Here is a 15,327-nt window from a genome sequence, read left to right on the forward strand (position 1 = left end):
ACTTTTCTTAATTGTGTCATTGTAAGGGTTGTGAATCAAGAAGGAGGCTTCCATCAGTAGAGTGTTTGTAGCTAATGTACTTAGATCCTGCAATGCTACAACATTCCTATTTCAAATGGAGTAGAGACCATGGCTATTACCTGGACTAAAGTATGAAATAGTGGTCTGATTAGAGAGTTATCTACATTGCCTTCAAATGCAAAACAGCTGCTGAGAATTTGTATGGAAATAGTAAAATATTTAAATTTTAAAACTTATGGCAAAGATTCATGGAAGTTGTAGAGTTAGTGAGAAAATAAGTAAAGGTAGGAGGAAAGAAAGCCATGAAAAATTAATAATTCTTAACAACTTAGAAGATAAGTTGGTGAAATTCTGATCTGAAAATAGCTCACAAACAACTGGATTTCGATTTTGTGGAATCATAGAAAAATACTAAATGTTGCTCTATCATCCCAAAGTCAAGCTAGTTGTTAATATGAAAACAAAAGGTTTTTTGAGTTAGAGGAAAAATTGAGGAGCTCTAAGACTTACTAATTGTTTATATGAACATAAAGTTTTGAAAGAATTTTATATAAATTTAATGGTAGTAATAACTTTTAACATTTATATTAAAACATCTATGTAACAAATATTCAATAGTGATAAGAAAAGTAAAACAAGGTGGAAAGGACAAAACACCTTCTCTCTTATTGTGTCTGGAATTTTGCTTCTCTTTAAAGGTAGAATATCATCTCTATCAGCTTTTATACACCATGTGTATGGTGAAGTCAGAAAGAAAAATACATAGAGTGTAATCAGAGTAATATCCTAATGCTAAAAGTAGGAAGTATGTCTTAGACATGTACTAAGACCAGAAATTAAACTGCCTTTGTGACTCAAAGCAATTACGAGATGTAGGTCAGAATTTACGGTAGTTAGAGAAACATGGAGACCTAACATTCCATTTGGACTGTGATAGACCTTTGCACATGTATTTGGATGATTAAAGCTTGAAATTTTAGCTCCTGTTAAAGTCAATGCCAAGATTAAAATAAAGATTTTTTTCATGCTAAGCTAATTAACCCATAAAATATCCATTTAAATGAAAGGAATGTACCTTATTTAGATGTAATGCAATTCATCTTGTAATAGATTATGTGAGTCTTTTGTATTTTTCAAATTAACGCTCTGCTTTGTGTCACTATGGGGGCCTTTTGTTGGCTTTATAATAGCTATGGGCAGGATTTGTATCCCTGTTTGTACATTAATTTCCTAACTAACAACACCCTTCAGTCCATGAAATGCCGTTTCCTGCTTCCTTTTGTCATTTGTTCTTACCTACTGCTGTTTGCTTGTGAGTTTTTACATCCCTCACTTGTCTTTATACTTTTTTAAAAGTTCAAGGCACCTTGGGCTCTTTAAGAACCATATTTAAAATGAAAACAAAACAAAAAATATTACTACTAGTGTAAAAGGGAATAATAACTAGAGATTTTTGAAAGAACACAAGATCTGTATCTATTAATGAGTTGTCACACATGGGTCAAAGGAAGCAATGCTAAAATAAATAGCTACTGTACGGTTTTTAAGGTTATAATGAGCCTATCTAATACAAATAAGATCAGGCCTAGCCCTTAGCAGTTCTGAGGGCCTCCATCTTAGACTTTTCCCAAACTTTGGCAGAAAGTGTTGATCTTATTCAGGTATAGCCATTTTTGTGGATTGATTTTTTTTTTAAAAAAAAGTTAGGGTGTAAAGAAAAGTTTAACCAAGGTCTATTTGCAAGCAAACAACATGAGGTTATAAACAATGGAAAGCAAAATCACATTTAAGTGCAAGAGAGGAAACAAAAGCAAATCAATACATTTATGAGAAAACCCAAGAATCATTGTGGTTACTGACTAATAAAATGCTTGGATAGGTCTGGGGATATAACTCAGTGATAGAGTAATTTCCCAGTGTGGGTAGTCACTGGGTTATACCTCTTGCAGTATATATATATATATATATATATATATATATATATATATATATATATATTAGTGTATATGTATATTATATATATATATTAGTAATAATCAGTAGTAATAACAACAACAACAAGAAGAGGTTTGACCAAGGTTATGTCTCCATGGTAGAGGCTTGCTGGCATGCATGAGATGTTAGGTTCCCAGCACTAAGAAGAGAGTAAAGAGCTTAATGGTTTTGCAGACTGTAAGATTGTTTTCTGTTGCATCTGACTGCGATCACAGTCCTACTGTAGAAACCACACAGCATCAAATTTTGATTAGCCATATAAACGGAGAAAAGAAAATGTGTACAAAGATCATGTATATGATGTTAGAAGAAGAAAACAATGTATCCTAATACCTTTTAAAAGCTGTGTAGGGTCTCTCAGGGAAGATAGTGACTGTTGGCAATGATAGAAATACGAAGAAACAAGAATATGTTCCCTTGAAAAAGCTCCCTCTTACATCATCTAAATGTGTGCCTATAACAGTTCCCTCTTTTGTTTATAGTGGAAAATATTTGAGTGTAAAGAGCAATATTTGGATAATAAACTATAAGTTCTTGAACATTTTACCAAAAATCACTTTATTCCTCCTTCAGTAAGAGCAGTCAATCATTAGTGACTGGTGGAAGGAAAGGTATGTGAGTTTTGCATTTGCTTGAGAAGTGGAGGTGTTACTCTCCACTCCTTGGCCACAGAGCTTTCAACTACAAAGGCCAGGCACTTTCATCAAAACTGCTCAAGGAGAATATATTAAATTAATCTATCCATGCTATTAATTAATCTCTATTCCTTAGGTTGATGGAAAGCCAACTAAAATAAAATTTAAGACTAAGTAATATTAGTTTCATGATAAGAGGGAAATTAATAAGAATATCTACTTTAAATGGGTTTATAGATGTGTATTTATACTTCATTAGATTTTAGACATTTAAAATAACTTCAAATTATACCCTTCACTTTTGATTTAATTTGTAAGAAAATACTGACCTCTCTAGTCTTAAAGTTAGGAGACATGACCATGATTAGTCAGAGGCACATCAGTGTTTTCAGACAGAAAATTGAGGGGTGGTATTTAAACGCAAATTTTCTTTATGTAAGTGAAAAGTAAAATTGAAACTAAATAGAAAAGTTAAATCATTTCCATTAGATAATTGTGAACTCCAAATGTCTTCCAAATAGATCGTAAGATAGTAAGTACATCACTAGTACTCTAATATTTCAATGTGATATTGGTTTTTATCACCTTGTATCAATATAGCACCTGCTACAATATTATAATATTTTATTTCTTAATTCAAGATACTGTTCTTGTAAATGTGGTACATAGCATTTTGTAGAAAAATCACTATGGGCATACGCACCACTATACAGATGAAGAACCTCAAATTCATTGTACACATCTGTATCAGTCATCTTTAATTGTATTCTTAACTTATCAAAATAAAATTTGGCAATGTTTAAAACATCTAAGATAAATTGCATGTAAAAAATGTCAGCTTTATTTGGTTTGAAAACTTAGAGAATGATAATAACTTGAACTCTTATGCATAGGATAAACTATTCCTAATGAAAGTTTCAAAGTGATATCTGCACACTGATTCCTTGACACAGGCTATAGCACTGTTAGAACATTCAACGTGCCCACTAGGCCGCTCGAATGAGGCATAGGAAGAGTTCACTGCACACACAGTAAAGAGCACATACCGGCACCACTGCCGTAAGCACATCTGCAACTCATCCATTTACTTAGCTCTACCAAACCACTTAATTTAAACAGATATCAATAAAACACAATGTTACCTTAAAATATATCAATGCTGTGCAACTAAAGTGTATTATTTAAAAATTGTCAATTAAAATTACATAATCCTGGTTATCCTTATGAAAATATACACCAGAAGCAGGCTGGAAATTTTACACCCTATTATCAAAAATGTCATTTATTTACTAACATGGCATAGGAAATACTCATATGATGAAAAGCGACAGGGCAAGTGAACTGCATTAATTCAAGCGCTGCATTGGGCAACTTGGTCAAGAATAATTAGGAAGAAATTTTATCAGTGATAATGGAAGTGACATAAGAGCAAACAATTTTTTTGTATTATACTGGGAGAAAACTTAACTGTATAGTAAGCTGGAGCTGTATAAAATCAGATACAGTTGAATGGTACAAATTGAATTTTCAAAGACAAAATTTTCTCTCAACTCGGTTATCAGTCATTTTATTACCTCTAAGTCCTGAACCTGGCTGTGCTTCTTTATATAATCTTAGTTCACTCTTTGCCAATAATAAACTATTCATTAGAGATTGTCTTTTTAAATTCATGAACATTTAAAAATCACTCTGGAAAATCTCTCAGGAAGAAAGAAAGAAAGAAAGAAAGAAAGAAAGAAAGAAAGAAAGAAAGAAAGAAAGAAAGAAAGAAAGAAAAGAACTGTGACACCTGTAGACTGTGGGAACTAGACTTTGATCCCTCCTCCTCAGACTCTACCTGACAAATAACTAGGGCTCTTCTTGTTTGTGGTGGTGTCTTCCAAGGGCGACAAGGACCTTAATATCTACTCTATAAGCTGTTTGCGTTAGCATTCACAACACAATGTTAGGAAGCAGTCGTCTTTAATGGATGCTGAAAAGCTTCACGTAAAATCTATAATTGACAAAGGCTTCATAGAAACAGGCAATTAAAAATCAAATTAACAAGAGACTACACTGAAGCTCTCTAGCTCTCACGGAATATTTCTCAAGAAAAATATTTAGTAAAAATAACAATGGTAAAGAAACAGATATGGCATCTTCTACTTTTCTAACAGCTGCTTGGGTGTGTGTGTTTGCTTAAAAGATGACCACAGTTAATTTACTGAGTCCCAGGAAGCAATGCACCTGGTGGTGTTATTGGCAGGGCGGGGGGTACACCAAAAACATCTCCAAAACTAAAGTTAAAGAACCTTCAAGAGCCAATTCTTCAAAATAGAAGTTTTAGTGCCTCAAGTTTAGGGGAGTAATGAGTTGACACCAAACCAAAGGAGCTCTCAGGACACAGCAGCATCAGGAAATCAGGGCACCTACTTCCCTTAAAGCTCCAGGAGTTCACAGCACTAAACATCACTATCAAGCAAGGTGTGTATCAGTGCATCTAGGGGAGGAACATAAACAAGAGCGCCAAAGTAGGGGCAAAAACAGAACTGGCAACTATGTCCTCTGTCCAATCCCCAGGTCTCTTTCCCGCCTCCTTGTTCCCAAGAAGTTTACCTGTGGTAGAAGGAAAAACCTAGGAGAGGGCAGAGTGGAGCCCAGGGTTTTCTGAGAAGCTTATTCTTGGTAGAGAAGGGGAGGGTTGCACTTACCTTGAGCAGCTTGCAGCGGATCTGCGCGGATACCATGTGGCTGTTGCGCAGGTTGCCCACCCGGAACATGAGAGTGAGTTTTCCGTCCCTCATAGAGATCACCGCATGCTCGCTAAACATGAGGGTCTCAGCGCGCTTCTTGGGCTGGGACATCTTAATGAACATGCAGCCAATGAGGAAAGCGTCCACGATGGATCCCAGGATGGACTGGAAGAGGAAGAGGATGATGCCCTCGGGGCACTTGTCGGTGATGTAGCGGTAGCCATAACCAATGGTGGCCTCGGTCTCGATGAAGAAGAGGAAGGCAGAGGGGAAGTTGTAGACATTGGCCACACAGGGAGTGTAGTTGCCGACGTGGGCTTTGTTCAGGTCGCCCCGGGTGTAAGCGATCACCCACCACATGGACGCCATGAAGAGCCAGGCCACGGTGTAGGTGAGGATGAAGATGAAGAGGTTCCAACGCCACTTGAGGTCCACCAGAGTGGTGAAGAGGTCCGAGAGGTAGCGACTGGTCTCGCTGCCCAGGTTGCCATGCTGCACATTGCACCGGCCGTTCTTGTCCACGAACCGCTGCCGCTTCTTCTTGGGTACAAGCTGCTGCTGCGGGCCCTGCCCTGGCCCCTGGGGTTGCAAGCCCGAGCCGCTCGACGAAGTGGTCACTACCTGATAATCGTCCCCAAATTTCCTTCGGAGTGCAGACATAATACGGAGGGGCGAGCCAGATTCAAACACGAAGCGGAGGCACAGGAGCCAAGCGCTGCAAACCAGCACCAATAAGGAGGTGGGGGCAGGGGACGAAAGCAGGAGGGGAGGGGACGAAAGCAGGCGCCTGGGTGGGGGGTTGGGGAGCACCCTGCAGGTAGCAGCAGACTCTGCCCCGGCCGACGCTTCTGCTCCCCTGGGACAGAGGCTTTCTTTCCAAGAGCAGTGTTAAAACAGAAGTGTTCTCCCACACTCAAGGCAGGAGGGATGCAAGGTGTAAGAACCCAAGAGAAATGTTGTCTCCAAGCTCTTTGAGGCTCCTCTTTGCTCCCCCCACCACCGGCATCCCGAGTCACCTCTTACCTTTCCAGGGCACCCCAACCCGACTATCTGCAACACCTCTGAACTGGCTGCTGAAAACGAACGAGTTTGACAAGCAAGTCCCACCCCACCTGCCAACTCCCCAAGCTGCTAAGCTGCACTACCTGCTTGGACCAGACCCTCCCCCCTCCCAGCTGCACCCTGATCAGTCACCCCCCAAGAGTGCTCCTGGCTTCACTCCCACCTCCTATCTTTTAGCCAAAATCCCGCCCAGAGGCATGTCGGCTGGGCAGTGGTGCAACGCCCCCTACCCACGCTCTGCTGGCTCAGAATCCCCCGCCCGGGACTCCAGAGACCTGTACTCCTGCCGTGCGCGGGCGGACGAGTTTCCACGCGCGCGTGCCACTAGGGCCTTCGTGTGAAACCTCGGGGGCTGCCAAGCCACCCGGATGCTCCGGAGAGCGCTGGAAGCCGGGACACTCACCCAGCAGCAGAGGACAGACAGAGTCGCCGCAAGGAACCGAGGCAGTCCGGCAAAGCACCCTGCGCTCAGGGCTGCCTGACCCTTGCCTACTTTTCCTGGTATTCCACGGTGAGAGCCAATGCAGGTCCCTCAGTCTCCGCACCCCCTGGGGGCACTACAGGAGACCCTAGTGCTCCAAGCAGAGACTGACTTGGATGCCTGACTCTGGGGTTCCTTGACGCGTGCGATGCCCTCTTTCCAGGAGACAGAGGGACTGCTTAACCGAGGTCAGACTTTCAGGTTAAACACTGGCGTTGCTCCAGCTTTTCCAGTGTCTCGCAATAGGAACATTTGAGTCTTCATTTCCTGTTTCTCCTATTCCATATTCTCGCTTTAGCTGCCCCGTGGATGGAGGATGCGAGGCTCAAGCAGAGACAGCGGGGATGAGGTGTGTGTGCTGGTGCGTGTGATCAGCTGCAGAGCCGCGCTAGCCCCGCCTGTCCTTGCCTTCCCCCGCCGCTCCACCAGCCTGAATTGCACCTCCGCGCCTTGGTTGAGCCTGCAGTGTCTGGCAGCTTACAGAATGCGAGCCCCTCCAATGAGAAGCCGCTCTAAATCTGCTCCCTAACCACAGCCAACTCTTTCCTCGCCCCCTTGCATCAATCAGAAAGCCCCCAAGCAAGCAACAAATGCTGCTTTCTGTGAGGAGTACAATATGTCTCTATTTCTAGGGCTCTCGCGGATGCAAATACTAAGATTTGGGAATGCATCATCAACAGAGATCTGGCTTTCAGATAGGCATATTCAGAGACAAAATTTACAAAAACAGAGAGACCTGACAATAGGAACAGCTAGGAAGGGCTATACTGAAAGGAAACTCCCAGTCCTTTCTGAGAAAGATTCTATGAGAGAGCCTTAGAATAGCTAGAGTTAGCCTGGCTATAATTGAGGGGAAAGTAATGAGTTTTAATGGCCCCAGCCTGGCAGTTAATTTAATAGAGGGGCAAAGTGCAGAAACTGCTGATACAGCTAGTGTCCATGAATACATGCCAGCTTGTTTACCACATTTCGTGTTGGTTTTAAAATGTCTTATACCATATTCCATTCAGTCCAGATACACAAAGTTGGTAGAAAGTCAACTCTTGCTATAAACTAAAAGCGCTGGTAGGCATGCCACACGAGAGCATTTCTCCACAGAAGGCACAGGCTCCTGTGCTCTACCAGAAACCCTCATGCCCGTGAAGGAGGAGGACTTGGGAGCCTTGAATGAGGACTGTAAAACATTCAGCCCAGGTACAGCTTCTCCTGCCGGGCTTCTTATAAGATGTTACCTATTTATTCTCTGGAGGTTACATAAGGATCGTGACACTACCTAAGAGGTCAGCAAACTTATTCTCTGGAGATTACATAAGGGCAATGACACTACCTATGGAGCTCTGGTCCTGGACTCCTAAGGCCTGATTCGAATCCTAGCTGTGCCATTTACAGACTGTGCGACCTTGAGCAAGAACCCCAATTATCTCCTTTGAAAAAAAACTGGGAGTTTTCCCTTTCCCCAGTCATGATATAAAAACCAAAGGAAAAAAAAGTGACTGTAATTTTATTATTTCTCCTCTAAAGGCTATACTGGGCTATCAAGATTCAACAAAGCCAAGAGGAGATTATGAATGAGTTTCTCAAGTTGCAGCCTTGCTGAAATAGAACATATATCCTCATCTGGTCTCTGACAGCCTCCCCTCCACCGTCCACTATGCTCTTGGCAGGCTGCTGCCCTCAATTACTGAAACATATCCAGACAACAGCTGACCCCTGGGCCGGTCCAATATCTCTTTCCTTTCTCTGTAGTGATCCTGTCCTCTCCATAGGTGTGGCTCGCTCCAGAAATCACCAAGTTCTCTGATGAAGTGTGAACTCTATAGGGCAGACTTCCTTTCTGTCTCGGGCCACCTTGTCTCATCAGCCAGGTTTTTTCATCATGAGATAGTTTTCTCGGTGCTGTTTTCCTTTGTTCAGAGTTCCCCTCGCTCTATGGCCAATCACATAAAACAGGATCTACAAAGGCCAGGGCCCTGTCAATACTCTTGTTTCCTTTTCTTGTTCCTTGCCATGTCCCTCATACCTAAAACAGTACATGCCTCATACTTGGCAAACAATATTTCTTGAATTATTATATATGCCAATCTAAATAATTGCAAACTCCCTATGAATTCTCTAAACTCTAACTCAGATTCTTTCCGTCACTTACTGATAACAAACTGGTAACAAAGAATATTTAAAAATAAAAGAGAATACTTCTTGTTCTTGTTACTTTAAAAATTTATACTCTGTCTGTCATTTGGATTTTTATTCACTGTGTTTGAAATGCTTCCTCCATGTTCTTTACTATAACACTATTAACCTTTCTTGAGGACCTCAATTCAGCCAAGCATGGTGGAGTATGCCTTGAATCCCATCACTCAGGGAACAGAGGAGTTTGAGGTGACCTCCAGTCCATCCATGACTACACAGTGGGGCTCTCACAGAAGCATAATGGTTTAATTTAAAAAATTAATATATTCCTATTAACATTCCTTAGTGAGTAAGTGTTAAAGCACTATATCTTTGAATTTTATTGTTTTAGAATGTTTGGTTTTAAGTTTTTGTTTAAGTTACCTTCTTGAATCTCATTTTGACAATCCTTGAATAAATTTTTGCTTAGGAGTTGGGAAGAATTTCTAACCATTTCTGATATAAGGCTAAGCCTTTTTTATTTTATACTACATGTGCATAAAAACTGTCATTCTCAACACTGACAATTATAAAGTCAAAATATCGATCTACTCTAACAAAGAGTGTTGTAATTGTTCCGCATGCTGTGGTGTCAAATAATCAGCCAAGATGTAATTCATGAAATAAGCACAAATGTTCAATTTGTACATAAATTTGCTGTTGTCTTTAATGAACATTTATGTATACAAAAAATATTTTTAGATAAATTTGTCTTTTGCTTTCAATCCTGCTTGGTTTCTATGTATATTTTTTACACTTAGGGTCTGTGTGATAAAGTTTATGAAGACTTGGTCTACACCTCTCTTTTTACAAAAGAGTGCACTGGGGTTAGAAAGGGCAAATGATTACTCAGTGCCGCATACAGAAAGGTAGACACTGAAAGTTTAATGCAAGTCAGCAAGCAGTGTGTCAACAGAACCTTTGTGGTTCAACCAGCCCCTGCCGTCATGTCACACTTTACATGAGCTTTGACCCCATGGTGACATTGAGTCCCACTCTCTGAAAATATTTACAGATGAACCAAGCTCCTCTCTTCTTGTGAGGACAGCTGCTTCCAGGATGAGGTTCTGGAGGGCAGCCAGCCCCACGGTGCTGAGGTCAGGCGAATGTGTGGGGAACAGATGACAGACAGCCACTGAATTGGGTGCTTTTGGATGAAGTGAGGGAAAACAATCTGTACAGGCTGGGTCAAAAAGTGTGAGGTGCACACAGTTTCAGACTAGGTCACAATGGTCAGAAAATTGTGGAAAAAATAAAAATAATTGCATAATGCATAATCATTTGTAGCCTAACATTTCAAGATAAGGTGGAAGATGACAAGCAAACTAACCTGGAGTTCAGAGGGATAGAACAAAGCTATATTTAACTACAAACTCAGATAAGGTCCAGCTACATAGTTATTCTGCCTAGAGAGTACTTTTAGCAATGTCTTATTTGCTGTGTCCAAAATAAGCAATATCGTGAATAACTGTTACTTCAAAAGTGAAGGAGATGATTTTGGATTTTATACTAAAAAAGCATGACTTTGAACATGCAGTTATCCTATTATGTAAGAGAACAGTGTGAGGAAAAGAACATACCTAATATAAAAGATAAAACCTCTGCCCCTGAGAAGTCCAAATTCTAAAAATGACTTAATCGGCCAACTGTGACAAAAGCAAGGCTTTGAGCATCCCAGGGCACCTGGAGTGGGCCTCTTCATTCATGGTCTGTGATTGTGACACACCATGAGACAGCTGGCTTGCCAGCTTGCCAGAGTTATTAATTACTCAAAAAGGAAAAAAATTGTTTTATATTATTTTGTAGGTGATTTTCTTTTCCGAATCCTTTCCAAAAGAATAACGAAGGTGTGGCAAAGTAGAAGTTCTAAAGCCCTCATCCTTCAGAAGACAACATGCTTCCACTGCCAACAGAGATTTTTTTGCTACATCTGGGAAGAGGTCACTTTTTGAAATTCTATATGCAATTTTGAGAAATAGAATGATATTCCTTTTTCCTCACTCTCCTAAAAAAAGAAGACAGAAGTTATTTTCTCTCTTGCCAAAAAAAGAAGAAGAAAACCAAAAAGAAAAACCAGTTTGAGATTTGATTGCACAGACCTGAGAACAGAGCCCTTGCCAGACCATGGCAGATGACTCGGGAAGCCTTTAATCTTGGCTCCAGCCAGGCCTCTACCTAAGGGTTCAGAGAAAGTCAATAATCCATTGTCACTAGGAGGCCATTTATTAGCAAGGTTTTCCTCACTAAGCTTTCTCTTTACCACAGAGGTGTGCCATGGAGTATTCTGGTCTATAAAAGAATAAGGGCTTTTAAAGTGTCTTCTGGAAGTGGGGCTGTTTAATAAGGTAAACGTTTGTTTTAGAAAGTATGCGGGTGTAGATCTACTAAGAAAACATATGAAGAAACATAATCACCCCTACCCATGTCAATATTTCTAAGCATTGCCCCCGCCACAAGAACACCAATGGACTTACAGATATCAAAATATGTATAAGGATTATGCTACTTCGAAGCACCAAACAATGAAATTATGCATACCATGTATCTACCATTAGGCCAAAGCTGTGCAGGTGTGGAATGAGAAGACATCATGGCAATAAGACATATTAGCAACAGTATCTTTAACAACAACTAAGTTCTATGTAAATGGTAAATATTAAATGAAGAGTATTACCTCATTGTCAAGCAGAACAAGTCCCTTCAGGAATTTTCCAGCTAATGGGACTCTTCCAACATCCACCTTACAAGAATCACATTTTGTTCACACTCAGGTAATATCATTCAAAACTTTTAGAACTCAGAGAATAAAAACAAACTTCATAAAACGAATCAGAGGTAAGATTTGTATATAATTAGAAAAGTATAACATATAATGCTTATCCATGTGTGATAGTTAATACTGATTATGAGTTACCAAGAAGATGAAACTCTGTACAAGCCAGGGAAGATTTAGTAAGCTAATTTTTGATCACCTCTATGAAGGGTTATCTTAATTAGGATAATTGAGGTCACATAGTCAACACTATATACAGGCTGTGCCAGTCTACAGGCTGATGGCCTACACTGAATAAGGAGAAAAAGGAGTGTTTAATGTTCTGGGTATTCTGAACACAGGTGCAGGGTGGCCAGTGAGCTCATCCTCCTACTATGACTTCCTCATCATGGTGGATTGCCCACCCAAGGAACTTAGAGCCAAAATAGACCCTTCCTTCCTAAAATCGCTTGTCAGGTAGTTCAGTGCAACATCAAGACAAGTAACAAACATGCCATATCATAAAAGTAGCAAATATACCACTTCATAGGAGCTTATGAACACGATAATACAGAAAATACAGAGTATTTTGAAAATGATATATGCTTTGCATTATTATGTATAGAAAAGATAGAAATTAGAAATCATTACTCAATAATAATAATTTTGTAATATAAAAATTTTAAATGTGGAGACAGGCTGTATCAGTTCAGGTTGTTAAGACGATGGTGAAAATTAGGGTGAACATTTCCAAAGGACATGGGGACTTGCAAGATGAGAGGGAAGAAACAGAGGAGGCAGAAACTTAGGATCCCGTGCCTGGTGCTCTCACGTGAACATGTGAGTCCCACAGGCTGATTGTGTTGAGACTTCATTTTCAATATGAAATCTTGAAAAGGTAGAAACTTTGTGTGACTATGATGCTCTTGAAAACATAAACAATGGGAGGTGATAGGATTAGATAAAGTCATCAGACAGAGTGCTTGTTAATCGCATTATTTAAGAGGACTGACCAGATCTAGAGTTGAAAGTTCACCTGTCTATTGATATGTGATGTCTTTCACAAACTGGGAAACTTATCTGCAAAAGTGTTATTCCCAAATATACCCCCTTAACTAACTCTGCAGGACTGTGAGCTAAAGAAACTATTTCCTTTTAACATTATGTAGCATGAATCATTGAGTATCAGAGTTGAAAATAAATTACTACACCAATAATAGGCAAGATAGGTAAGAAGAACTGAGTAGAAAACTAAGCCATGGTTCACACCAGACACATTTTTAGCAAGCAAAACAGGAGATGCTGGGAAAAAAAGATATTTGACATGATCGTAGATAGTCTGGTCCTCAAAGCCCCCTAGGCTGCAATAACTGGTGTCTGCCAGGCTAGGAGCTACTTTAGATAAGATCTAAATGTTACATCAAATCTGGAAGCACACTACAGCTGTTTCTTTCAATTAGAGGACAAGCTTCTCCAGCTGGAAAAGACAGTAGCATGCTTTGGCTGCTGGGGAAGAGAAACAGAAGCCATCAGAGTTTCTCAACAAGTTTACACAGAAGACCCAGAAGTACTCCCATAGTCTAACAAAATGATAGTGAATGTATGCATAAACCTTTGCCTTCATTTTGGAGCAATCCCTGGAGACCCTTTGATGGTGGGAGTGAGTGCCTCGGGGCTATTGAGATCATAGTTTTGATATATGAGGCTAGAAGGTAGCAATTCCCACTGCTGCTGCATTAGCAGCCTACGATAAGAAAGCGGCATGGAGAGATAGACTGGGGAGGAATGGAGCAGTGGAACATTGTAATAGTGCAATGCTGGAGGCAGAAAAGAAGGCAGAAAACTGGAGAAGATGCTCAGAGGCAAGGGATGAGGAATGGTAGCCAAAGGTTTTTATGGCAGGTAATCTAGGTTAGAAAGAGACTGCCACGAATAGAGTTTTCTGAAATAGAATAATCATGTTTACTCCTTCTAGATATGCATTAGCATTATCTTTGGACTTCATTCCAGATTATTTATATCAAGCTCTGTAGGAGTATGACCCGGACATCAGCATTTTTCAAAAACCCCTCTGTTGGTTCTGACAGCACAGCTGGAACTGTGAAACTCTGCTGCTTAGGGAACTGCACTCGCGTTAGCAATAAGCTTCTCTGGGAAATGTCATCTACAGAAACCCCATCCATCTCTGCCCCTCTCCTGACAACTCCTCATCTTGAGTGCCAAACAGAGTAGGGATTGGGAAACATAGGCTTCTCTCTCACTGCTCACCAAAACCAACCATCTTTAGACATCAAATTGCGGTTACAGCAGGTTTTTTTCCTCCCGTGAAAAGCAACTAAGCAAAGCAGGAGACGTTTTGCAATGAGGCCAGGTTAAACCAATTCTACCACCCACACAGTCATAAATAAAACATGAATAGGGGAATCCAGCATTACTGGTTGTAAAACCCATAAATGTTTTAAGTTATTCATTAATAACGTTTCTGATGTCTATGGAGGAATATGTAAAAGTTCTGCCTTCAGAATTCTTTTTACCACTACGTATCACATTCTCCTGAATCTTGGAAGACAGGCAAGGAGGGAAGAAAGAAGGAAAGAAGAAAGGAGAAAGGCACAGAAATGTCAATCATTGCAATGGTTATAAGCTGGGGGAGAACCTCATTACTATGCATCCAGAAAGACAGAGGTAAACTGGGATCTTGCATGCTGGTCGGTTTTGAGTTGTGTGTTGTTGTTTTATGATGTATTATGATTTTTTTTTGCACTGTGGTTGTTTGGACACAGTGCAATGAGGAGTAACTGAGGGAATCAAATAGATATTGGAAACAGAAATGTCACTTCACAGGCTTCTGTGCAGAATTGCAAACTGGTTTTTCTCCAGGAAACTCCAGAATAATCATGAGTTCTTCACTTAGAGAAAGCAATCGGTTTCAAGTTCAACCCACCGAATGGCAACACAGACCTGCTTACCTTGATGATTACCCAGCAGCCTATAGGGTTATGGCCTGAATTTCCCAGGAAACCAAAGAAGTGAGCATTGATCTTTTTCTAAGGATGGAGTGGGAAAGAATTAAGACTTGCCACTTTTTTTGTCACACAGTCATTTTTAATTCTGCATGTAAGAAATGCAAATTTGAAACTGAGCAAGTAGCAATTTCTGACCAAACTTGGTTTGAAAATAAAAGCAGTATTATTTTGCTCACAGAAGTCATGTACCTGTTTACTGTGATTCCATAGTTAAAATTGGAACTGTAGAAACAGCTGCAGGGGGCACTTACAACTAATTTACATCATTTCTAATGTCAGTCTTGTTCATTCTCTTTCTACTGGTCATCTGTTCTCCAAACTGAGCTAAGGGGATTTAAGTTAAGTATTTTCCTCAAAAATGTGAACGTGTATTAGAATTCAATCATGCACATAACATCAGCATGACGTTTGCTGTACAGTATTCATATGTCAGTACTGTTTCCTGTTTTGTAAC

The 15,327-nt window shown here is 40.2% G+C and overlaps 1 protein-coding gene across 2 annotated transcripts in view; it reads right to left on the reverse strand.

Annotated features, from left to right (window-relative positions):
* The window catches only part of Kcnj3 (potassium inwardly rectifying channel subfamily J member 3), a 128,231-nt gene extending 120,345 nt beyond the window's left edge, over nt 1-7,886 (reverse strand). Inside the window, exons 1-2 of one of the 2 annotated variants that reach the window (XM_075985185.1) lie at nt 6,849-7,296; nt 5,342-6,098 (exon numbers count right to left, since the gene is read on the reverse strand). In XM_075985185.1, the coding sequence (XP_075841300.1) occupies nt 5,342-6,043 (702 nt within the window). In that variant the 5' untranslated portion in view covers nt 6,044-6,098; nt 6,849-7,296. Of the gene's footprint in view, nt 1-5,341 lie in introns of both variants that reach the window. The other variant, XM_075985186.1, reaches the window with a different exon arrangement.
* Between the last annotated feature and the right edge of the window lie 7,441 nt (nt 7,887-15,327).

The sequence above is a fragment of the Microtus pennsylvanicus genome, chromosome 9 (genome assembly GCF_037038515.1).
Source record: "Microtus pennsylvanicus isolate mMicPen1 chromosome 9, mMicPen1.hap1, whole genome shotgun sequence".
In the NCBI taxonomy this organism is placed as follows: domain Eukaryota; kingdom Metazoa; phylum Chordata; class Mammalia; order Rodentia; family Cricetidae; genus Microtus; species Microtus pennsylvanicus.